Genomic DNA, 21796 nt, shown 5'->3' on the forward strand with positions numbered 1-21796 from the left:
AAAAGTGTAACTATTGATATTATGAATTCCAGCAATAGTATGAAAACCGGCTTATCACAGTATGCTTTGGAGTCCTGAGTCAGGTGTTCTTAACCGATCCCTATTTTTTCCTGCTAGAAACTTTGGTTTTGAGGATGTTTTTGTAAAGATTCCCCAAGCAATCGCTCAAGCGTCCAAGGAAGCTGGAGTTGAAAAATTTATTCACGTTTCACATCTGAATGCCGATATTAAAAGCTCTTCTAAATATCTGAGAAATAAGGTAAGTAACAAGTTGATTTGGGAAGTGGTTCACAGAGCTTGAGTTTCTTAGCCCGTTGGAAACGTGAGTTTAAGGGAGAAAGGTTTCTCACTGATGTATCCAGAATCAAGGGGGATTTCTGATTCTCCATATCCAGGATGTGATCGTTGTGCGGCTGAGTTGTAGCTGAGTGCCTTCTGTTTGCAGGGAACTGTGCTAAGCGGCCTCAAAGATGGGTAGATCATACTATTACCCACCCTCCAGGGTGTAAAGTTTCTTGGTACATCACAGAATTACAGAGTAAACACAAAAGGTAGAGTATGCTTCCTGCATAAGAGTCATACCTGTGTCAGCCACCAAAGCTAAAGGACCATCCTTCTTTCTCTGACCCCTTGCATAGTCATGATCTTATGCCATGCTTGGAGGGGTAATGTGAAGGCTGGGGGTGACAGGGTAAGTATTTGCCAGGGAAAATGGCTGTTCACATTGTAGTCAGGCTTCTTGGACTCCCAGAAACCCCACTGCGGTCCAGATTGTGCCTAGGGATTGAGCAGCCTGGTTTGGAGTCGGTCTGTAACCTGCAATGTTTTATCATCAGGGACTCAGTAGGGATTGTGGTGCCCGGGAGTGCCTTCAGCAGTTGGTTCCTGCCGTAAGGAGCCTGCTTTGGGTCAGACTGATAAGGACTGCAGAGTTCCTTGACACTGGCTCCAGCTTTTGGTTCCACTGCATTCCTTAATTGACCAAATTATTTGTTAAGCACCTACTGTGTGCTCCATGTTGTAGTAGGTGCTGGGGATACAGGGTAAATAAAACACACATGGTCTTAGCCCACATCTAGTTTCTAGTCCATTGAGGGAAATAATTCCAGATGCACTAGGTGTTGCAAAGTAGCTTGGGGAATCTTTACAAAAACAACCTCAAAATCAAAGTTTCTGGAAGGAAAAAATAGGAATTGGTTAAGAACACCTGACTCGGGATTTCAAAGCGTTCTGTGATAAGCTGGTTTTCATACTGTTGCTGGAATTCATAATATCAATAGTTACACTTTTAAGTAGCAATGATTTAACCTGAAGTCAAAATTAATACTTTTTAAAATTTTTACAGGCCTGCTCACCGTCATTACCGTACTTAACGTAAGGCTTACTATAAGTCATAAATCAGCGTACACACTATTCTCTGTATGAGAGCGAGGGAGAGGGAGTGAGAGAGTGAAGCCCGTGCCTGCCCCTGCCCTAGCATTCAGAGAATCACCCGCGTTCGCAATTGTTTGGAGGGGGCGGAGGTGGGGTAGTCAGTGGTGAGGGTGAGGGAGGGCTCGGCGGTGCCCAGCCCGCAGGCTTAAACCCCTGCGTGGATGGCGCTCCTGTTGAACAAAATGAGGAACCCTTGAGAAGGACCGGGTGCTGGGGGCGGGGTTCTCAGCCTTAGTGGCCCATTAGAATCATGGAGGGGACTGAACAATCCTGATGCCCAGGGCACCCAGACCAACGGAAATAGCGGCTCTGGGGGTAGAACTCGGACATCAGTATTTACACCTCCCCCTGTGTAATCCCAGTGTGTAGCACAAATTGAGAGGTATTATTTGTGGAGGATGGAAGAGGATGATCCAGTTTTGGACTCAGGTTGCAGCTCAAGTGCATGTCAGTCACCCAGGTCCCAGTGGAGAATGGGGTTTAAGATCCTGGAGCTCCGAAGAAAGAGCGTGCTTGGGGATATGAACGTGGGAGTCCCCACTGTTTGTTGTTAACTGAAGCAACACGAGGGGACCAGGTGGCCTCATGGGGATGAATCGAGAGCAGAGAGCTCTGGACAGCACCCAGAGGAGCACTGACGGGGGGGTGTGGGGGACGAGGAGAAGGGTGCTCCTGCAAAAAGCAAACAAGAGGACTGAGCAGGGCGGACGGAGGGGCAGGAGGGACGCCAGGAGAGTCTGAGGTTACAGAAGCAGGGGGAAGGTGAAGAGGTGAGTCAGAGCTGCAGGGTCAGCCGGGGTCTACACCGCAGGTCCTCGGTGGGCTTATCAAGAGCAGTTTGAGCAGGTGTCGGGGCAGCAGTGAGTGAAGAGCAGGCAGGGGCGGAGGCAGCAGGGACAGTAAGACAGCATCGTTCTCAGGTGGTTTACTAAGAGGAAGGAGGGGGCAGGAGGCTGGAGGGGCATGTGGAGTTGGAATTTCTTTTTTCTTTTAAGGTAGACGATCTTGACGTTGTTGAAATGCTGGTGGGAAGGTGCAGGTAAGGGGAGCCTGACTGCAGATGTGTGGGCTGGAGTAATGGGCAGGTTTCTGAGAAAGTGACAGGAGGTGAGTTCCTCCAGTCTGGTCAGGAAGGAGGAGAGAATGTTGCCTAATGCCCCTGGCTTTGTAGATTCAGCACTGGGAGCACCAGGTGGTTTTTCTCTGCTGCTGTACTTTCTCCCTGAATTAGAAGATGAAGTCATTTACTGGAAGGAAGAGGGGAAAGTAAGGGAGAAACTTGAATAGAACAGAAAAGGTTTGAAATTTGTCAACTGGAAATGTAAACTAATTAGAAGGAAACCCTATTTCTGGGAAATGTTACGAGCCCGGTTAAAACTGGGGACGGGAATTTATGTGTCACCAATTGATGATTTGCACTTGTTTATTTTCCTGTAGCTCTGAAGGCAGCAGGAGTGCATGGCTTAAAGGAGGCTAGTGGGTTCTTCCAGGATTGGGATTTTTGCCTGGTGGGTGGAGTAAAGGACAAGGGGACAGGTAGTCTACAGTATCGCTAAGAGAGTGATGGACAAGTTGGGCCATGGAATCTAATCTGGGGCAAGGGACGTTCGGAGGGATTGGTGTGGAGGAGGGCAGACCCAGTGGAATGGGGTCTCCGAGAAGTTGAAGGAACACATCTCAGGAGCAGAGGAGCAGAGAACAAGCAGGCTGGCAGCCCAGGAGCTGGTCCTCTGAAAGCGGCACGTCTTCATGTAGGGCTCAGAGGAGGGGCACTTGGGTTGTTCTGGTCTGAGGCCTCCAAGTGGAGAGTGGCTGAAGTGGGGTGAAGACGAGGTCCCTGGAGTTGAGAAGCTCAAGAAACGGAGGTCCAAGTCCACCGGGGCTCTGATGTCACCCCCAGCGGGTGCGGGTAGGCAGGATGGCTGAACCAGGTGCTGGTATCTGCACCTTGTCTAGGAAGTGAGTCTACTCTGTTTTCTTCTTTCTTCTTCCGCATAAACTTCCTTAGAATAAATATGGGAAGAAACCCAGCAAGAGCTATAAGAGGTGGAGCGTTTTTATGTGTTAGTATTTTTAAAAAAATTTCCGTGTAGACTTGTCTCCTCCTTACCATGAGGAATGTATTCCAAATCCCCCAGTGGATGCCTGACACCGAAGATGGTACCAAACCCCATATATACTTCCCTTTTTCCTATATGCACATACCTGTGATAAAGTTTCGTGTATAAATTAGGTACAGTAAGCAACTAACAACAATAACTACTAATAAAGTAAACAGTTATAACAATAGACTATAATAAAAATTTCATGAATGTTTATGAATGTTTCATGAATGGCCCCCCGTTCTCTCACTCAATATCTGCTGACTGTACTCCCCCTTCTTCTTGTGACGATATGAGATTCACGTGCCAGCAGGCCCAAGCAGGATGACATGAGATTTCATCACGCCGCTCAGAACAGCACACAATTTAAAACTTACGAATTATTTCTGGAATTTTCTGTTTAATATTTTTGGACCGCAGTTGACTGCGGGTAACTGAAATTGTGGAAAGCGAAACTGAATATAAGGGCGGGGGCGGGGGGTGACTGTAGCTGAGTGTTATGAATAATATGATTCCCTTAACCTGGAGGAAATACGACCTGGAAATATGCGTAGCGTCCCCATAGTGGAAGGAGTGGGAGCTTCGTTAACTCACCGCAGAACTCTGTTGTGTTTGGTTGTTAAGGCTGCTGGAGAGAAAGAAGTGAGAGACGCATTTCCAGAAGCTACCATCATAAAGCCATCGGACATCTTTGGAAGAGAGGATAGATTCCTCAATTATTTTGCAAGTAGGTCTTCTTCCTTAATAGTAGGAGGGGGAATGCTGGTTAACCAGGTTGAAGTTAATCACAAGCAAACTATGTTCTCTGACTGGAAGATGGAGGTTGAATTTTTTTCTCCTCGAGTTGCCTTTTTCTCCCCAAAGGTTCTCTTTTTCCAGTCAGCATGGTCCCTCTCTTGATCTTCGTCACTCTGTATCAAAAGAAGCAGCTTAGATGCCTGGAAGGAGCATGGACTTGGGAGTTCGAGACCTGACTATGAATTGGGTCCTGGGACTAACCAGCTCTGGGACTCTGGCAGGTCTTTGAATACCGCAGCTTCTTCATCTGTTAAGATGAACATGATGATGTCCCCCTGAGGACCAGTGTGCTGGTTAATGGAGTAGCTAGCTTATGTTACAGCACCTGGCATGGGGTCAGTGCCTCATTTATACTTGGCCTACGAAGCCCCGGTTTTCTTAGTGCTGCCTCACTTTCAGTCTGTTTTCCAAGTCACTTAGGTGTTGGTTTTGAAAGACAAAGAGGTAGCATCCTACTTTGTCAGACACATGTGATAGGTCATAAGAGTGGGGTCCTAACCCACAGGATTAGTGGCCTTAGGAAAAGAGGAAGAGAGAGATCATCCTCTCCCTCCCTGTGCGCCCTGCGGAAAAGCCATGTGAGAACGCAGCCGGCTGCCTGTAAGCCAGGAAGAGCGCTCTCACCAGAAACCAGATCAGCCGATACCTTGATCTTGGACTTTCCTGCGTCCAGAGCTATGAGAAAATAAATTTCTCTTGTTTAAATAAGCCACTCAGTCTGTGGTATTTTATTGTGGCAGCCCGAGCAGACCACACAGTCTTAACCATTTCTAAGTGTACAGTTCAGTACCGTTATGTGTATTCACGTTGTACTGCAAACAAACTCCAGAACTCTTTTCATCATGCAAAACTGAAGCTCTGTATCCATCAAACAACTTCCCATTCCCCCCTCCCCGCAGCCCCTGGCAACACCATTCTACTTTCTGTCTATGAATTTGACTACTCTAGGTACTTCATATAAGTGGAATCAGACAGTGTTTGTCTTTTTTGTGACTAGCTTATTTCACTTAGTATAATGTCTTCAAGGTCCATCCATGTTGTAGCACGTGACAGGATTTCCTTCCCTTTAAGCTGAATAATAATCCATTGTATGTATAGACCACATTTTGTTTATCCATTCTTCTGTCAGTGGATACTTGGGTTGCTTCCACCTTTGCATTATTTTATCTGATTAATGCTGATGAACATGGGTGTACAAATATCTCTTTGAGACTCTACTTTCAGTTCTTTGGGATGTATATCCAGAAGTGAAAATGCTGGAGCATATCGTTCTAATTTTAATTTTTGGAACTACCATGTGTTTTTCCTTAATGTCTGTACCATTTTACACTTCCACCAACAGTGCACAAGGTTCCAATTTTTCCATATCCCCGTCAACAATTGTTATTTTCTGTTTTTTGATAGTAGCCATCCTAATGGGTATGAGGTAATATCTGATGGTTTTGCCCTAATGGTTAGCGATGTTGAGCATCTTTTCACGTGCTTGTTGTCCATTTGTATATCTTATTTGGAGAAATGTCTATTCATGTCCTTTGCTCATATTTTAATTGGGTGGTTCTTTGTTATTGTTGAATTGTAGGAGTTCTTTATACATTTTGGATAGTAACCCCCTTCCTGTCAGACATATGATTTGCAAACATTTTCTTTCATTCTGTAGGTTGCATTTTTACACTGTTAATTGTGTCCTTTGTTTCACAGAAGTTTTTAATTCTGATGTAGTTCAGTTTATCTATTTTTACTTTTGTTGCCTATGCTTTTGGTGTCCTAGCCAAGAAGTCATTGCTAAATCTGTTGTCATGAAGCTTTTCCCCTGTGTTTTCTTCTAAGGGTTTTGTACTTTTAGCTCTTAGATCCATTTTGAGTTAATTTTTGTGTATGGTGTGAGGTAATGTTCACTTTCATTCTTTAGCCTGTGGATATTCAGTTTTCCCAACATCATCTGTTGAAAAGACTATCATTTCTCCTTTGAATGGTGCTGGCACCTTGTCAAAAATTTTTTGGCCAGATGTGCAATGATTATATCTCTCTATTCCATTCCATTGGTCTATGTCTGTCGTTATGCCACTGTTTTGATCACTACACACTGTTCTGATTACTGTAGCTTTGCAGTAAGTTTTGAAATCGGGAAGTGTGAAACCTCCAACTCTTTTTCTTTTCTTTTTCAAGATTGTTTTGGCCATTTGGGATGTCTTAATATTCCATATGAATTTTAGAATGGAGTTTCCTGTCTTTCTGCAAAAAACACCATTGGGATTTGGATAGGGATTGCATTAAAGCTGTAGACTGCTTTGGGTAGTACTGACATCTTGACAATATTAAGTTTTCCAATCCATGAACATGGGATGTCTTTCCATTTGTGTCTTTTTAAATTTCTTTCAGCAATGTTTTGTAGTTTTCAGTGTGCAAGTCTTTAACCAACTTGGTTTAGTCTCTCCCTAAGTATTTTGTTCTTTTGGATGCTCTTATAAATAATTTCTACTTTTAAAAGTTTTTTTTAAGGGACTTCCCTGGTGGTCCAGTGGTGGGGACTCCACGCTTCCACTGCAGGGGGCACAGGTTCAATCCCTTGTCTGGGAACTAAGATCCCAGAATCCACATGGCGTGGCCAAAAAAAAAAAGAAGTAAGTTTTTTTGAGAAAATCTTTTTTTACCTTTACATTTAAGCCACTTGGGATTTTGTTTTGGCTTATGGCACGATGTGAGCCATTTCTTTCTTTTTCGTTTTTTTCCTTCAAAGAGTAGAATGATTATCTCAGTGTCATCTATTAAATACTTCCATTCTCTACGTATTTGTGGTACTGCGTTCATCATACACTGAATTCCTATTTTCACCTGCATCTTTCTCTGGGTTAGTTGTATTGCTGATCCGTTGATTAGAATAGGGTGCAGGTAGAGTGCAGTCTTGGGAGTGGCCATGTGCTTAGCACTGCAGAGTGGAAGACAGGTAGACAAGCCACCTGACTACTTTCCCTTGTTCTTTGTGTCCCTAAGTATTTGGCCCTTTTACTTTCTATGTTTGTTGTGTGAAAAACAAATGGCTGCCCCTTGTAGGACCATTAACTGCCTCAGAGTCAGCTACATTTATTTCCTTATTTTTACTACGCAAAATGGTTATGCCAGCTTGGGGCACCTGGAGATGCGTGCGTCTTCAGGCAGCCTAGGCCTTCTAAGAATGTTGTCTTTCTTCTGCCAGGTATTCGATGGTTTGGTGGTGTCCCTCTTATTTCCTTGGGCAAGAAGACAGTGAAACAACCAGTATATGTAAGTACCCTGGATAAAGGAGCTTTCTCTGAATTCAAGAGTCAGGTGATCAGTTTTCCAGTTTTATCCTAATCCTGTAATTCCATCATTTTCATCTTTGTCAGCTTGCTTTGACTGGTTGCCTCTCAGTTTACCTAAGAGGTACATGTATTCTCTGTCTTCACTTGTTCATTCAAGAAAACTGTATTGAGCCCTTAATGTGCTAGGCACACTGCACGTCACTGGGAATATTGAGATGCTAATGACAGACACACGTTGCTGTCCTCAAGATGGTCAGAGGCAGGTCAGCAAAACAATCGTCATGAAACGTGATAAGTGCTATGACAGGAGAGGGTTTTACGTAAATATGTCAGAGGACACCTACTCCAGACTTGAGGGTCAGGGAAGGCCTCCAAGGAAAGGACATCTTACGTGAGACCCTAAAGATGATTCACATGCAGAGGGAGCGGTGTGTACAGGGGCCCAGAGGTGAGAGAGCATGTCGGAGTCCACGTTGTGTTGAACCAGGGTCTCTCAGCTGGGGCACTGTGGACTTCCTGGGCCGGTAACGCTTTGCCGTGGCGGCTGCTGTGGAATGTGTGGCCGCATTCCTGGCCTCCAGCCACCAGGTGGCAGTAGCACCCCCCAAGCTGTGACAACTAAAACTGCCTCCAGGCATTTGCCAATGTCCCTTGGGGGCCAAAATCACCCCTAGTGAAAACCACGGGGTCTGAAATCATGTAAGATTTTTAAAAGTCAAAATGGTAGAATATTGGCAGTTCCGTGTGGTTTGGACTAATGCTTTGTGATAGCACAGTGACAGCGAGAGGAGGAGGAGGAGGGGGTGAGGTTGGAGCCGGTGGGAGAGGCCCGGATGCCCGCCAAGCTAACGCGCTCCGACTGGAGAAGGTATTCAGATGACCCTGCCATGTGGAGGTTATTTGAGCTCTTGAGATGTGGGTTCTTTTAGGAGCGTTCTGAAAACAGACAATGACGTCATCTTAATCTTACCATTCTGTTGTTGTGATCCATGTGGCCTGCTTTCCTTCCTTCCTCCCTCCCCTCCTCTCTTTCTTCCTTTCTCTCCCCCATCTCTCTCTGTTTCTCTCTCTTTCAACAGTTACTTAAACATGTGTTATAATTTCTTGTAGATTGTGGATGTCACCAAAGGAATTATTAATGCAATTAAGGATCCAGGTGCCAGAGGGAAAACTTTTGCCTTTGTTGGGTAGGTGGCTGGAGTTTGACTTTAAAATAGCGCAGCCTGTTAAAATGAAAGAACTGTGATTTACAACAACAATGATTTCTAAACCTGTTGCTCACAGGTCTGTTGGTTACATGTTTCAGTGTCTTTCTTGGATGATATTTATTCCAGAAACCTTACTGTCTTGGCCCTGAGGCCAGTATATCTCAAAGAACCATCCAAAGGCCATCATTATCAGAAGCTCCTGAATGCTTATATTAAGTCCGAATTGAGGGAACCTAGGAGTCCGCTTGAGTAAATGATTCTTCTGTCACCAAAGTCTGAGAACCCCTGCCCTAGACTGTTATGTAGCCATAGTCCAGTGACTCCCAAGGATGGTTTTGTGCTACTCCAGTGATGTTTTTAATCTATCAAAGGATAATCAAACGAAACACTTTTAGGGAATAAGTACAGTTGCAAAATCAAATGAATTTTGCTAGATCATCACGATGCCCCAAAAGGTTGGAAATGGCTGGCTTAGGGTACAGTTTCTAGGGCTTTGCAAGACTGATCATTTGTTATATGCTCTCTTTGTTGAAATTCGCTCTCAGGAAAAATGGGGCACAGTTAAGCTATGTGACTTACCTGAAATTATTCAATCATCTCACAGCTAGGTTTAGGACCTTTTTACTGAATTAATTAAAACTAAAACACTAAGACCCGGGCTTCCCTGGTGGCGCAGTGGTTAAGAATCCGCCTGCCAGTGCAGGGGACACAGGTTCGAGCCCTGGTCCAGGAAGGTCCCACATGCCGTGGAGCAGTAAAGCCCGTGCGCCACAACTACTGAGCCTGCGCTCTAGAGCCCCAGAGCCACAGCTACTGAAGCCCGCGCGCCTAGAGCCCGTGCTCCGCCACAAGAGAAGCCACCACAACGAGAAGCCCGCACACAGCAATGAAGAGTAGCCCCCACTCACTGCAACTAGAGAAAAGCCCACACACAGCAACGAAGTCCGAACGCAGCCAAAAATAAATAAATTAAAATAAAATAAATTAAAAAAACAAAACAAAACACTAGGACTCAATCTGCCCAGTGGAAAAGTACCAAATTCACCTGATAATTGGCTTCTTGAGAAAAGTCCTACCTGCTTCTTGAGAAAAGACATTCTTCTCTCCAAGCCAGGAGACATGGTATATTTTCCCAGCATTATGGATTCATATATTGTCACATTTCACTATCACTATAGATTTAGTTTAGTAAAGTTTTTTTTCAGTGCAAAAAACTCTGTATTGTGTTTCCATGTCAACCAGCTGCTGGAAGATGTATGTCTCCCTGAGTTCCCTATTTAGTACATTAGTGTGTAATCAGTTATATACTCTAGGAAAATTATTTACAAAAAAAGTGTTCAGCACGGTTTCCATAAAACACTAGGCTCAAAAGATACCAGGTTCTAGTCAAGAGATATTTAGACCAGGATTCCAAGGAATAGAGGAGCAGAAATGGTTTTACAGACTTTGCTTACTGCTCAGTGGAGATGCTCTGGGATGAGTTAGCCATTGTCCTCTTTACCTTTGCCCAGCCAGTCCAGCCTCTGTGCCAGGCGGCCGTAGGTCATACTTATCTGACACAGTGATGGGAAAAGTAAGAGACACAGGGAAGTGTAGGCATTTTTCCTCGCAACATTGTAAATGTGTGTGCACACTTCTCTTCAGCCCCAGGGAAAACTTGGTTTATTTCCCTGAGGCTAAGGCAGAGGCATGACTTTCATTTTGCCGGTAGTTTTCTTGTAGTTATTAGTTACATGATGTTGGTCCATTTTATCAACCGTCCATTAAATATCTATTGATACACACATACATACACAAAACTGAGAACCAGTAAACAAGTTCAGCAAGGTTACAAGGCACAATATCAATATATAAAGATCAATTTCCATATATTAGCAAATGAACAGTCTGAAAATAAAATAAAGAAAATAATTTTATTCACAGTAGCATCAAAAAAATAAAATACTTAGGTATAAATTTAACAAAAGAAATACAAGACTTATATACTGAAAATCACCTAACATTGAGGAGGAAAATGAAGGAAGACCTAAGTAAATGGAAAGACATTTCATGTTCATGGATTGGAAGAGTCAATATTGTTAAAATGGCAATTTTCCCCCAATTGATCTGTACATTCAACTCGATCTTATCAAAATTTGAGCATGCTTTTTTGCAGAAATTGACAAATTGATTCTAAATTTATACGGAAATGCAAAAGACCCACAATAGCCAAAACCATTTTGACAAAGAAAAATAAAGTTGGAGCACTTAAGCTTTCCAATTTCAAAACTTACTTGAAAGCAATAATTATAGAGACAATGTGGTACTGGCATAAGAATAGACAAGTCAATTAAACAGAATTGAGAGTCTAGAAATCAGCCTTTATGTTTATGGACGATAGATTTTTGCCAGAGGTGCCATGATATTGCAATGGGGAAATGATAATCTTTTCAACAATGGTACTATCCACATGCAAAAGGATGAACATAGATTCTGATTTCACAGCATACATCAAAAAATTAACATAGATCCAAGACCTAACCGTAAGGGTTAAACTATAAAACTTTTGGAAGAAACGTTTAAAAATCTTCTAGACCTGGGGTTAGGCAAAGATTTTGTAGATACGACATCAAAAGCATACTCCATCAAAGAAAAAATGGATAAATTACACTTCGCTGAAATTAAGAACTTCCGTACTTCATAAGACATCATTAAGAAAAAGATGAAAAGACAAGATCATCAGCTAAAAGGCAGGATGGGGTGGGTGAGAGAGGTATATGGAAAATTTGAGGATGGAGAAGAAGATAGGAAGCGCTCCCTGAGAGAAGAGGAAAAGAGCACTCCTGGGAGCGCACAGTAGGACTGCAAAGCAGAGCTGAGCCTTCCCCTTGAAATTCATGATCAGAAATGTAAGGGGAAGCCAGTTAGCCCAGGGCTGTTTTCTCTGCAACTGTGTCTTGCTGGGGGTTCAGGCACAAAGAAGGCAGATACTTGGATTAACCCGAGAAGGGGTTTTGCTGTGCTAGGATAGTGGAGAGGTGCTGGGGACAAGGTTTTGCTGAGGATGTTTGCAGAGGAATGACTACAGTATGGAACCATGAAATCTAAGCTGGGAAGGACACGGCCTTCAGTGTACCTTTCTCTGAGCAGGGGCACATAGACCAGTCTTTGATTCACAGTTAATGGAACACAAAGGGCTTTAGAAGAGCTGAAGAGCAAGTGTATGACATAGTTAGTTTGCCCAAGATACCAGTATTGCTTGTCATCATGAAGATTGCAGTTGTTCTTTGGCATAGCATGTATTATATGCAGTGATTTCTGGAACTTGAAGGAAGCTATCTGAGGGCTTTGTCTGGTAGTTCCTCTAGCTGACATTTTCTTCTTCTTTTTTTTGTTTTGGGGTGGGGTTTTTTTTGGTGAAAGTGTCAGAATAATGAGGTTCTCACAGAATTGCCTTAATTCAGCTCTCAGCTGTCACAGGCTTTCTAAGGCAAAGAGATTAGGAAATGGGTGAAGAGATATTAAAGTGTATTATAAGCAATAATAGTTACTAAAGCTAGGTTATACTGGTACAGAACTATTCAGATCGGTGGAATAGAACAGGAAGTCCAGAAACAGTCTCAAATATATGTAAGAATAGAGTGTGATAAGGTGATATTTCAAAATTTGGGGAAAGGGTAGATTTTTCAGTAAATGTTGATAACATCTTTATCCTATATCAATACAAAAATACATGGCAGGATGACTTATTTTCTGGGTAAAAAAACAAAGCATTAGAATAAATATGTGGACATTTATTTATGTCACTAGTGACTATAGAGGGATTTTCTAAACATAAAACCAAACAGTGAAGTAAAAGAAGTCAGTAGTTTTGATTAAATGAACTGTTTAAACTTCTGTATGCCACAAGACAATTAAACATTAAAAGGCAGTAATATAAACAATAAAAGACATTTCCAACTATATCATTAAAATATAAAAATTTTTACAAACCATTCTTATAGAAAGAGACTCCAGGAGGAAAGAGAGAAAAGCAATAAATGTAAATGGCCAAAAATATATGAAGAAAAAAATTAATCTCTAATATTAAAGTAATGCTAATTAAAATGTTGAGGTACCTTTTTCTACCTGGCAGATGGACAAAATTTTGTTTGCTCATTTTTTTATGACTAAACTCATTTTTGGTGAGGGGACTACTAGCATTTTCTATTAAGTTGATATAAACTCTTTGGAAGGGGTTTGATAAAAGCCTTAAAATGTCAAAATATACTTTGAGCTAGTTCTATTTCTGGAATATATTACAGATACATAATTATGGATATATAGAAATATTTGCAACAAGAATGTTCATTAAAACATTATTTTAAAAAAGAAAAATATTTTTAGTAGCCTAAATATCCAAAACCTGAGAATTGGTGATAAAATAATTATGATTACCTGCAATACAATACGGGCAACCATTAAGCATGCACTAGAATGTTTAGTGACACAGAAAGATGATTGGGATTTAACGTTAAATGAAAAAGACATTACAGAATATGATGACCTGTGTGATCTTATATTTATAAAAGCAAAAAATGTATAAGGGGATGAGGGACTTCCCTGGCGGCTCAGTGGTTAGGAATCCGCCTGCCAATGCAGGGGACACGGGTTCGATCACTGGTCCAGGAAGATCCCACATGCCGCGGAGCAACTAAGCCCGTGTGCCACAGCTACTGAAGCCTACACCTAGAGCCCATGCTCTGCAACAAGAGAAGCCACTGCAATGAGAAGCCCGCGCACTGCAATGAAGAGTAGCCCCTGCTCGCTGCAACTAGAGAAGGACCACACGCAGCAATGAAGACCTAATGCAGCCAAAAAATAAATAAATAAAAATAAATAAATAAATGAAATTTTAAAATAAGTTAAATTAAATTTAAATATAAGCGGATGAGAAGTTAAGTTTATTATTATATATTAAGTTTATTAACTTCATCTTTGGTGGGTGGATTTTCTTTGTGCTAATCTGTATTTCCTAAAGTGCGTATGTGTTTCCTTTTTCATAAGAAAGATGTTATTTTGTAAAACTAAGAACGAAAGTTTGTGAGGAGCAAATAATCTGAAGAAATGTGAATTTTCTCTTTGTAGGCCCAGTCGGTACGTCCTCTTTGACCTGGTGCAGTACATCTTTGCCGTGGCTCACAGACCCTTCCTGGCATACCCTTTGCCACATTTTGTCTATCGGTAAGTAAAGCGCTACCTTTTGTGCCTTCTAGAAAAGAGCTAACTAGAGACTTCGTTTGTAATGCTCCCACCCAGGGGTTAGAGGGAGTACGGCCATTGCGGTGAGATCTGGGAATCTCTAAGCAGGAGGAGCTTCTGTTATCTTGACAGTCATCTAGGAAAGAGCCAGAGGAGTCTAAGAAAGGGAATGTTGCTTTGTGGGTGAGAAAAACACTGTGTTGGAAGGTTGAATCTGCAGGTCTTCAGATTCTCCCGTTAGAAGCCGCTGGGTTTAATTGGCAGCGTCTTGCTTGGCAGGTCACGTGAAGGAGCAGTCAAGTTGCCTCCTGTTTCATCCACTCACCCAGGAGGGGAAAGGGGCCCTCCTTCATTAAGGCAGTCTGATCCTGGGGTTGGGGAAAGGAGCCAGGTCAATTCAGTCGCTTCCTGCAGTTGCCTTATTTGCTCTTCCTGCTTCTTGCTGCACTTCTCCCCTCTCTAGGTTTAGCATCTTGAATGATCACACACTGAGGTCCTGGTCAGGGAGACTTTCACATCCAGTTTGCCAGAGATTGACTGATGAAGCAACACGGCAGCTCACTTCTTCATTCGTTTGGTCATTCAGTCATTCAACAAACATTTCTTGTTGCCAACTGTGTCTTAGGCAATGTACCAGGCACTCAGGATGTTACAGTAAACCCTCGAAAAAGCTTCTGGCCTAACAGAAGTATCAGAGAGATGACAGTTAGAAGGCAGTGTGACGGTGATGTTTATTGGGAGTGTCCCGTCTTTCACGCTGCCTCTTCATCTCATTTAACACTCGCGCGACTCTGAGGTGAGCGGGGCAGAGTGGGGACTGAGTGGAAGAGCAGGGCTGAGGAGTATCTCCGTTTAAAGGACCAGCGGAGCAAGAGCAGTTTGTCAGGGGGGCCAGAAGAGAGTAACCAGAGGCTCAAGTGAGAAAGGGAGAGACTTTGGCCTCCTGGGCACCAAAGGAAAGGGCGTGCTTTGAGGAGGGAATGCCGTTTAAGGAGAGGAGCTTGGCTATTTTGTTCACATCTGTGTCTTCAGCACCTAGAACGGTGTTAGGCACACAGTAGGCCTTTTGTTAATGTTTATGGAATGAAATGCTGTAGAAAAGTCAGGTAAGATAAAGACAAAAGGGCATGCACTGGGGCTAGGGGTGAGGTCATTTGTGGTGGGGGCCTCGGGGCAGTGGAGGGGTATCAGCCAGTTTGCAGGGAGCTGCTTTCGTGGTTGTGCCTACGCCTGAGGCTTCTCCTGGAGCTGCGTATGCCCATGGCGTGGCCCCTGAGGACCCGAAAATACAGACTGGAGGTGATCTGTTAGCGTAGGACCAGAGCAGAGGATTGTAAGCGGTGTGTTTTGTTTCGTTTTTGTAAGCCAGCGAAGTGGCCTTTTTTTTGCCATTGGAACAGGTTCTGAGGCTTGCTATGTTCCTGGAGAAATTCTGACCAATCTTCAGCTTCCTTTTTCATTTTTTTATACCTCCCTTTGGGATGATGTTTTTCAGGTTTTTAAAAAGCTGCGGAACCCTGGGTTTGATGACTTTTGACCTAAAGGCCCATTAGGACAATCAGATAAGAGCAGAGCCGACCTGGCCGTAGGGATGGTTGCTGCTCAAAGCACATGCTCCCAGCTCTGCCTCCAGTCCTCTGTGGGGGCCCCGAGGAATTCCTAGGGGCCTCCCTGTCCTGAAGACACGTGAGACGGAACTCAGGTGGCAGATAAGGAGACCCCGGGTTTCAGTAGGGTGAAGAGATGGTGCTGAGGAAGCAGGAGGCCCCTCTTGTCCGGGTTCTCTCTTGGCTTCCTCATTTGAACCGTAGATCTTAGGCATCTCCTTACTTTTGGATTTTTGGTTCTCTCGGGTCCCCTACTTTTAAGCTCACGCTTTGTATCTTGCATACCACCTGGCTCGCCCTGTGCCCTTGACGGAAGCGTGTTTGAACGTCTGGGGCTTAACTTTGATTGAATGTGACAGGTGTCACTGAACGTTGGATCTTTTGCGTTTGTCTTGTTGCTGAGGCAGCTGTACCGTAAGCTTTCCCGATTCACTGTCCCTCTGGTGGGTGCCTAGGAGAGCCACAGGGAGGTGATGCGGCTGTTGGCGTGGAAGGCGAGGCGACCTCCCAGGCACCGGGGCCAGGAGGTTCGGATGTTTGTTCGTTTCTTTAAAAACCTGCGGTGACTCCCTGGCTCCCCGGCAGCCTCCCGTGCTGCTTGGCTTGAGCAGAGACGCTCACCACGTGCCATGTTCATTCCTCTCTCCAGATGGCTAGGTCGACTCTTTGAAATCAGTCCGTTTGAGCCCTGGACCACGAGGGACAAAGTGGAGCGGGTGAGTATGAGGTGATGGACACTGGCCCGGGCGGATGCCGGGCAGAGAGCCGCGGAGATGGGTGGGTGAGTGTCGAGCCAGCTCCCGGGCTCGCCTGGCTCAGCGCCACGTGCTTGTCTGCCGTCCTCGTGCACAAAATGCACCCAGGCCCAGGCTCTCCGGGGTCCTATCTTTGACATTTTCAATTTTCCTTTCTCCGCTGGATCATCTCCATCCACGTACAGACAGACAAGCCCTAACACTAGCTCTGTGTGTTTTTAAAGGCCGAAGTCCCTCCCTGGGCCCATCGTGTCTGGCCGCTGCCCTGTTTGTCTGTGTCCGTGTGCATCAGACTCCTCGGAAGAGCTGCCTCTACCTGTGGTTGACAGCTTCTTACCTCCTTCTCACTTTAACCCACTCCTGGCTTTTATTTCCTTGTCTCCCCGAACCCGGCTCTGTTCCCGGTCACCTGTGACCTCTGTGCCGCCAACTCCAGCGGTCAGCACTCTGACCTGCCCTCACCCAATCTGTGAGCCACGTTGGTCAGAGGCGCCGCTCCTGTCCTCTTGAAACCCCGGTTTCCACTTGCGCTCTCCACATTCTCTTGCTTCTCGTGCTCACTCGGTCTCCCTGGTTCACCCTCCGTCCCTGGTCTCTGACGGTGGGGACCAAGGGCTCTGTCCTCAGCCCTTTCCTGTCCTTGCTCTTTCTCTGAGCGACCCTCATCTCGCCCCGGGCTCCGGCTGCTGTCTGTGAGCTCCTGGCAGCGGCTTCAACTCCAGCCCTGGATGGCCTCCCCGCCCACCCAGTGGCAGGCCTCACATCTGTTTAGCTGTGTAATAGTTATCCGAAACACGGCTCGTCCGAGAGTACAATGGCAAACCCGCTTCTCTCCTAGCCCCTCTCAGCTCAGTTAATGATATCACTGTTCTCTCTGTTGCTCAAGCCAGAAATCTGGAAATCCTCCATGATTTCTTCCTTTCCTTACCCATCTAAAGAGTACTGCCCCATCCTAACTGCTGTGATGGAAATGTTCTGTCATCTCTAGTGTTCAGAAAGTAGCCACTAGCAACAGTGACTGTGGGACGCCTGAAATATGGCTAGTGTGACTGCAGAAATAAGATGTGAGTTTTATTAAATTTGTGTTGGACAGCACAGGTCTGGCCCATCAGCAGGTATTGATGGCAAACCAACTGTATGCTCGATCTCACCTCCCTCTTCCTACCTTTTTATTCAGCTTTTTATTATGAAAATGTTTATAATAGCCTTGAAAATTCTCCACTTCCAGAAGGGTAGAGGAAATAGTCATCTCCACTCTACCCACTCTGATCCAGGAGGGTAGCTCATTCCTTCCGTAGCCTCTGGACCAGCTCCCGCTGCCTCTCGTCCCCTGCAATGCGCTGATCCCTTCCCATCTCGCCGTCTCCAAGCTGGTCTCCCTCACTGATCGTTTGCCCACTGTGTGTAGAAGTGTTTGTGTCGAAGTGTTTCTAGGGAGGTCACAAAACAAAATACACACGCTCTGCCGTCTCTCCCTTTGAAAATCTCTTGGCCCTTTACCAACAAGCAACAGCCAGGGTGTCCTCTGAATGTTAACTTAAAAGCTAAAATGTTAGCAAGATGGAAACACAGTCCTTGGGGAACAGATGTGAGCAGACAGCTGTTATCCCAAGGTGTCCTTTCTGCGTTCAGGAAAGATCGGGCGGGAGAACTGGCGGCCAGGACGCGTCCGCGTGTCTGACGGATGCACCTCTTACATGTGTCGCTGAGGAAGTGTTGGGGCAGCAGGTGCTGGGTTTGGGATTTGATCTGGGGAGGCAGCTCGACGGCTCTTCGGTGGAAGGATGGCAGACGTGCTCGGGGGGGAGGAGGGGGGTGCATGCGGCTCTGGGTGTGGACCGAGCCTCTTCGTTTGCTCGGGTGGGAGGAGGGGGTGCGTGCGGCTCTGGGTGTGGACCGAGCCTCTTCGTGTGCTTGCGGATGAGCCGGGGCCTCTGGAATCTCAGGGCTCACCCTCCTTCCCTCCTAACAAGGTGGGCTTGGATTTTTAGATCTATAGTCAGCATTAGTCAGGCAGGTTGAGTAGAGCTGGAGACGAAGGTTCTTGGATTGTCGCGGAATAATCTCGATTCAGCAAAACCGAGGCAGAAAGCTGTGCTCGGAGAACAGGCCCAGGGGATGCTCGGGACGGGCTGGTTTTGCCTCAGCCCCTGTTCCTTTACTGAGCCTCACAGATGTGACGACCTGTCTGCTCCAGCCCAGACTGACTGCTGTCTAACCCTCACCGGAGCCTGTGTTTTGTACTCGCGGATAGACCTTGAGCTGACACTTGCCTTTCCCTCCACAAGCCCTTTTCTGTGGTCTGCTTTCAGTGGTTCTGGGCATCAGCCCCTGCCCCGTATCCTTTGAACCCAGTGAAGTCTCAGCAGCGGGACTCAGGCCGGCTGCGGGTTGGAGTGTTTGCGAGGCCGGCACTCCGTGTCCCTGGCCGCTTTTCAGTGCTCTCTGCGCGTCTTGTTTACTCACAGGTTCACATCACAGACATGACCCTGCCTCACCTGCCCGGCTTGGAAGACCTGGGTATTCAGGCCACGCCCCTGGAGCTCAAGGCCATCGAGGTGCTGCGACGTCACCGCACGTACCGCTGGCTGTCTTCTGAGATTGAAGATGTGAAGCCGGCCAAGACAGCCACTGTTTAGTGGCCCCTGAGCTGCCCTTGCTTTTTGGTGTCATTCGGGTCACTAGCGACCAGGCCACCTTTGGCAGAGAATCCTGTACATAGTGCCTAAGAGCCCCTATTAAAACATCTGAGATCAAATTCTTTGCCAACATTTTCTTTCTTGATTTACAAAGGGAGAGATTCCGCCGTCTAGAATTTGAGCATTATTTTCTTTAAATTTATATATTTAATGCTGACACATATATATCTTATTCTCTGAAATCCTGGAAGATTTGAATGTCCTTCTGTCAGGCCACTTCTTGTGAATGTTCCGGAAGATGAGAACCGCTTCTTAAGGTCAGAATATTGTGAAGCCCCCGTGTGATATATGGTGCCTTTTAATAAACGCTAATTGAGAAAAGACACAGTGTCCCATAACTAATCTGAACTTATCCATACTTTGGGTATTTTTAAACGTTTATCTTAATGATCTCTACACACATTTAAAATATAGGACATACATGGAAAACCGTTGTCCGTAGCCATGGATCTTCCGACTACCTGCAATAATTCCATAGTCCTCTGCCCAGCTCTGAACTTGCCGAGGCCTCTGCCCGCCTGCGGTTAGGACAGCCTCTAGATGGTTTCAGACACGTGGGTGCACAGGGATCCCCTGCCGCGTAAAGGAGCGCCAGCGCTTCGGAATTAGGACTGTTTGCATAAGTTGTCAGCCTCACAGCTGAGATCCAGATGCACAGTTGGTTCAGTGGCGGCAAGTCCCTCAGGACAGTGTGATGACAAACTCCCAGGGTTTGTGGTGAAGCTAATGCACCACCTTCCTCGGCGGCCCAGGGTTGGTCATGCAGCCGACTGCAGTGCAGCGCCTCAGTCTGTGGGGTGGGAAGGTCAGTGAAAGCCCTGTTCCTTTACAGTAATGTCCGCCTCAGCCTTGCGGAGTGAGGAACGTGAGTGCTTACGTGCGTTCGCTCCCTGACCCCTCTGCGTGCTCCAGAATCTTTTGTCCCCAGATGGACAAAAGTGTGATTTCTGGACCAGAAGCGTCAGCAGCCCCTGGGAGCTTGTCGGGAAGGCAGGCCCATCCTGATCTGTTGAATCAGGATCTGCGTTTTTAAAACGTCCCTGGGAGATTTTTGTGCACAGTGGTGTGAAAAGCACTGATGTGCAGAAACGCTGCATCTCAGGAGTGTGACTCCCGTTACTAATTGAAGCGGTGGAGCCCCACCCAGACCTGCTGAGTCAGGACCTCTAGAGACAGTGATGCACGCCAGTTACATCTCAGTGAAACTGGAGGAAAAAAATAAAACAATATTACGTGATGAATCTGAAAAACAAAAAGAATCTGATGAAAGGGCCTGGGAGTTTTATTTTCCTTAAACATGCCGGTTTATCCTCATGCACACTAATATGTGAGAATCAGTCTTCTAGGGAAAGGAGTCCAACCCTGCTTCCCTTTTTTTCTTCAGTTAAGAGATATCTTGTTGGTTTGGAGGATACTTCTGCCAGCCGCAAGCCAGCCAGCAGGCACACAGATGGGTGGATTTGATTTGAAAACATGATAATTGTGTGATGTACAGTATCTGTGTGTTCTAGCAATGCCATTTCTCATCGGTTTGTATCCTAACTCATGATGTTGCATACTTGCTTTCTCTAAAACCATAATTTACCCAAGATGGTTCTTTCCTGTCACACCCGATGCCCCCTTTTTATATTTTGTAATACATCCTTTATTAATTATTCTTTTATGAAAGTTGTATTATTATAACCTATCTAACATGTAATCAAAACATAATGCCTTATCTCATATAAACAAGGCATTGAAGGAGAATAATACACCCATAATAAAATAACATGTACTCCAGTGATGATGTGAGCACAGTTGCACTGAAGGGCATAGTGAAGTGGTCAACTGCTTGCCTTCATGTGGGCAGTCACCATAGGCACACAGGTACACTGGCCTGATGTGGCCAGAAGAGTAGGTCACCCACGCATGATAACACTAGCAGCTAATATTTATTGGTCACTAAATGCCAGGACTGTGATGTGTGCTTTACCCGCACCGTCTCACGAAATGCTTACCACAATCTGTGATGACCCAAAAGGGTTAAATCAAGGTCAAGTTCACGCAGCCAGGAAGCGTTGGGGTGAAGGCTGAATCCAGGCTCCCTGACGTCAGGGCTGCAGAGAGGGTCCGTCTATCTTGGCCACTTAACTGCCGAGAGCTTCGTTGCTCTTCCTGATGTCAGCTTCTGCATTAGTGAGCAGCTTCTTGTAAAGTTCAAAGCAAAACAAAATCTAGTTTGCCCGAGATTTATAGAGTAAATCACATTCTTAGAAAACTCAACATATATTAACCCCGTACCAGAAATCCCTTGTGTCTGTCAAACAGTTAAATTTGCAGTTCAGGTGAGTATAAATGGGTTTTTAAGTCACGTGAGATGTTTCAAGTCTTGACTTGTGTGTTCTGACTTACTGTGCTATGTCCACCCCCACTAAATGCCCACAGTCCCCTTCCATCATTGTGATAAAGGTTGCACCCACAGATTTCCGGGGTGCCCTCCAGGGGCTGTGTCACACCTGCTGAGAACGACCACTGTGACCCCTGCCGGGGACATCTTTGAAGGTGTGTTGCCATTGTGTCTTGGGAGCTGGGTTTAGGCAAGGTGACCAGGGTTTGGTTTTGTTTAAAATTTTTAAAAATTATTTGTTTACTTTAAATTTTATTGGGCTATAGGTGACTTACAATGTTGTGTTAGTCTCAGGTGTACAGCGAA

At 45.3% G+C, this 21796-nt stretch overlaps 1 protein-coding gene across 2 annotated transcripts in view; it reads left to right on the plus strand.

Moving 5' to 3' along the window:
* Positions 1–19427, plus strand: part of NDUFA9 (NADH:ubiquinone oxidoreductase subunit A9) — a 30030-nt gene extending 10603 nt beyond the window's left edge. The window contains exons 5-11 of one of the 2 annotated variants that reach the window (XM_027093075.1): positions 118–259; positions 4161–4263; positions 7528–7595; positions 8726–8802; positions 13930–14025; positions 16300–16366; positions 18874–19427. In XM_027093075.1, the coding sequence (XP_026948876.1) occupies positions 118–259; positions 4161–4263; positions 7528–7595; positions 8726–8802; positions 13930–14025; positions 16300–16366; positions 18874–19044 (724 nt within the window). In that variant the 3' untranslated portion in view covers positions 19045–19427. The other variant, XM_027093076.1, reaches the window with a different exon arrangement.
* The last annotated feature ends 2369 nt before the right edge of the window (positions 19428–21796 follow it).

This window comes from Aethalodelphis obliquidens, unplaced genomic scaffold, assembly GCF_003676395.1.
Source record: "Aethalodelphis obliquidens isolate GAN/ISIS:26980383/991018 unplaced genomic scaffold, ASM367639v1 scaffold83, whole genome shotgun sequence".
NCBI classification, from domain to species: domain Eukaryota; kingdom Metazoa; phylum Chordata; class Mammalia; order Artiodactyla; family Delphinidae; genus Aethalodelphis; species Aethalodelphis obliquidens.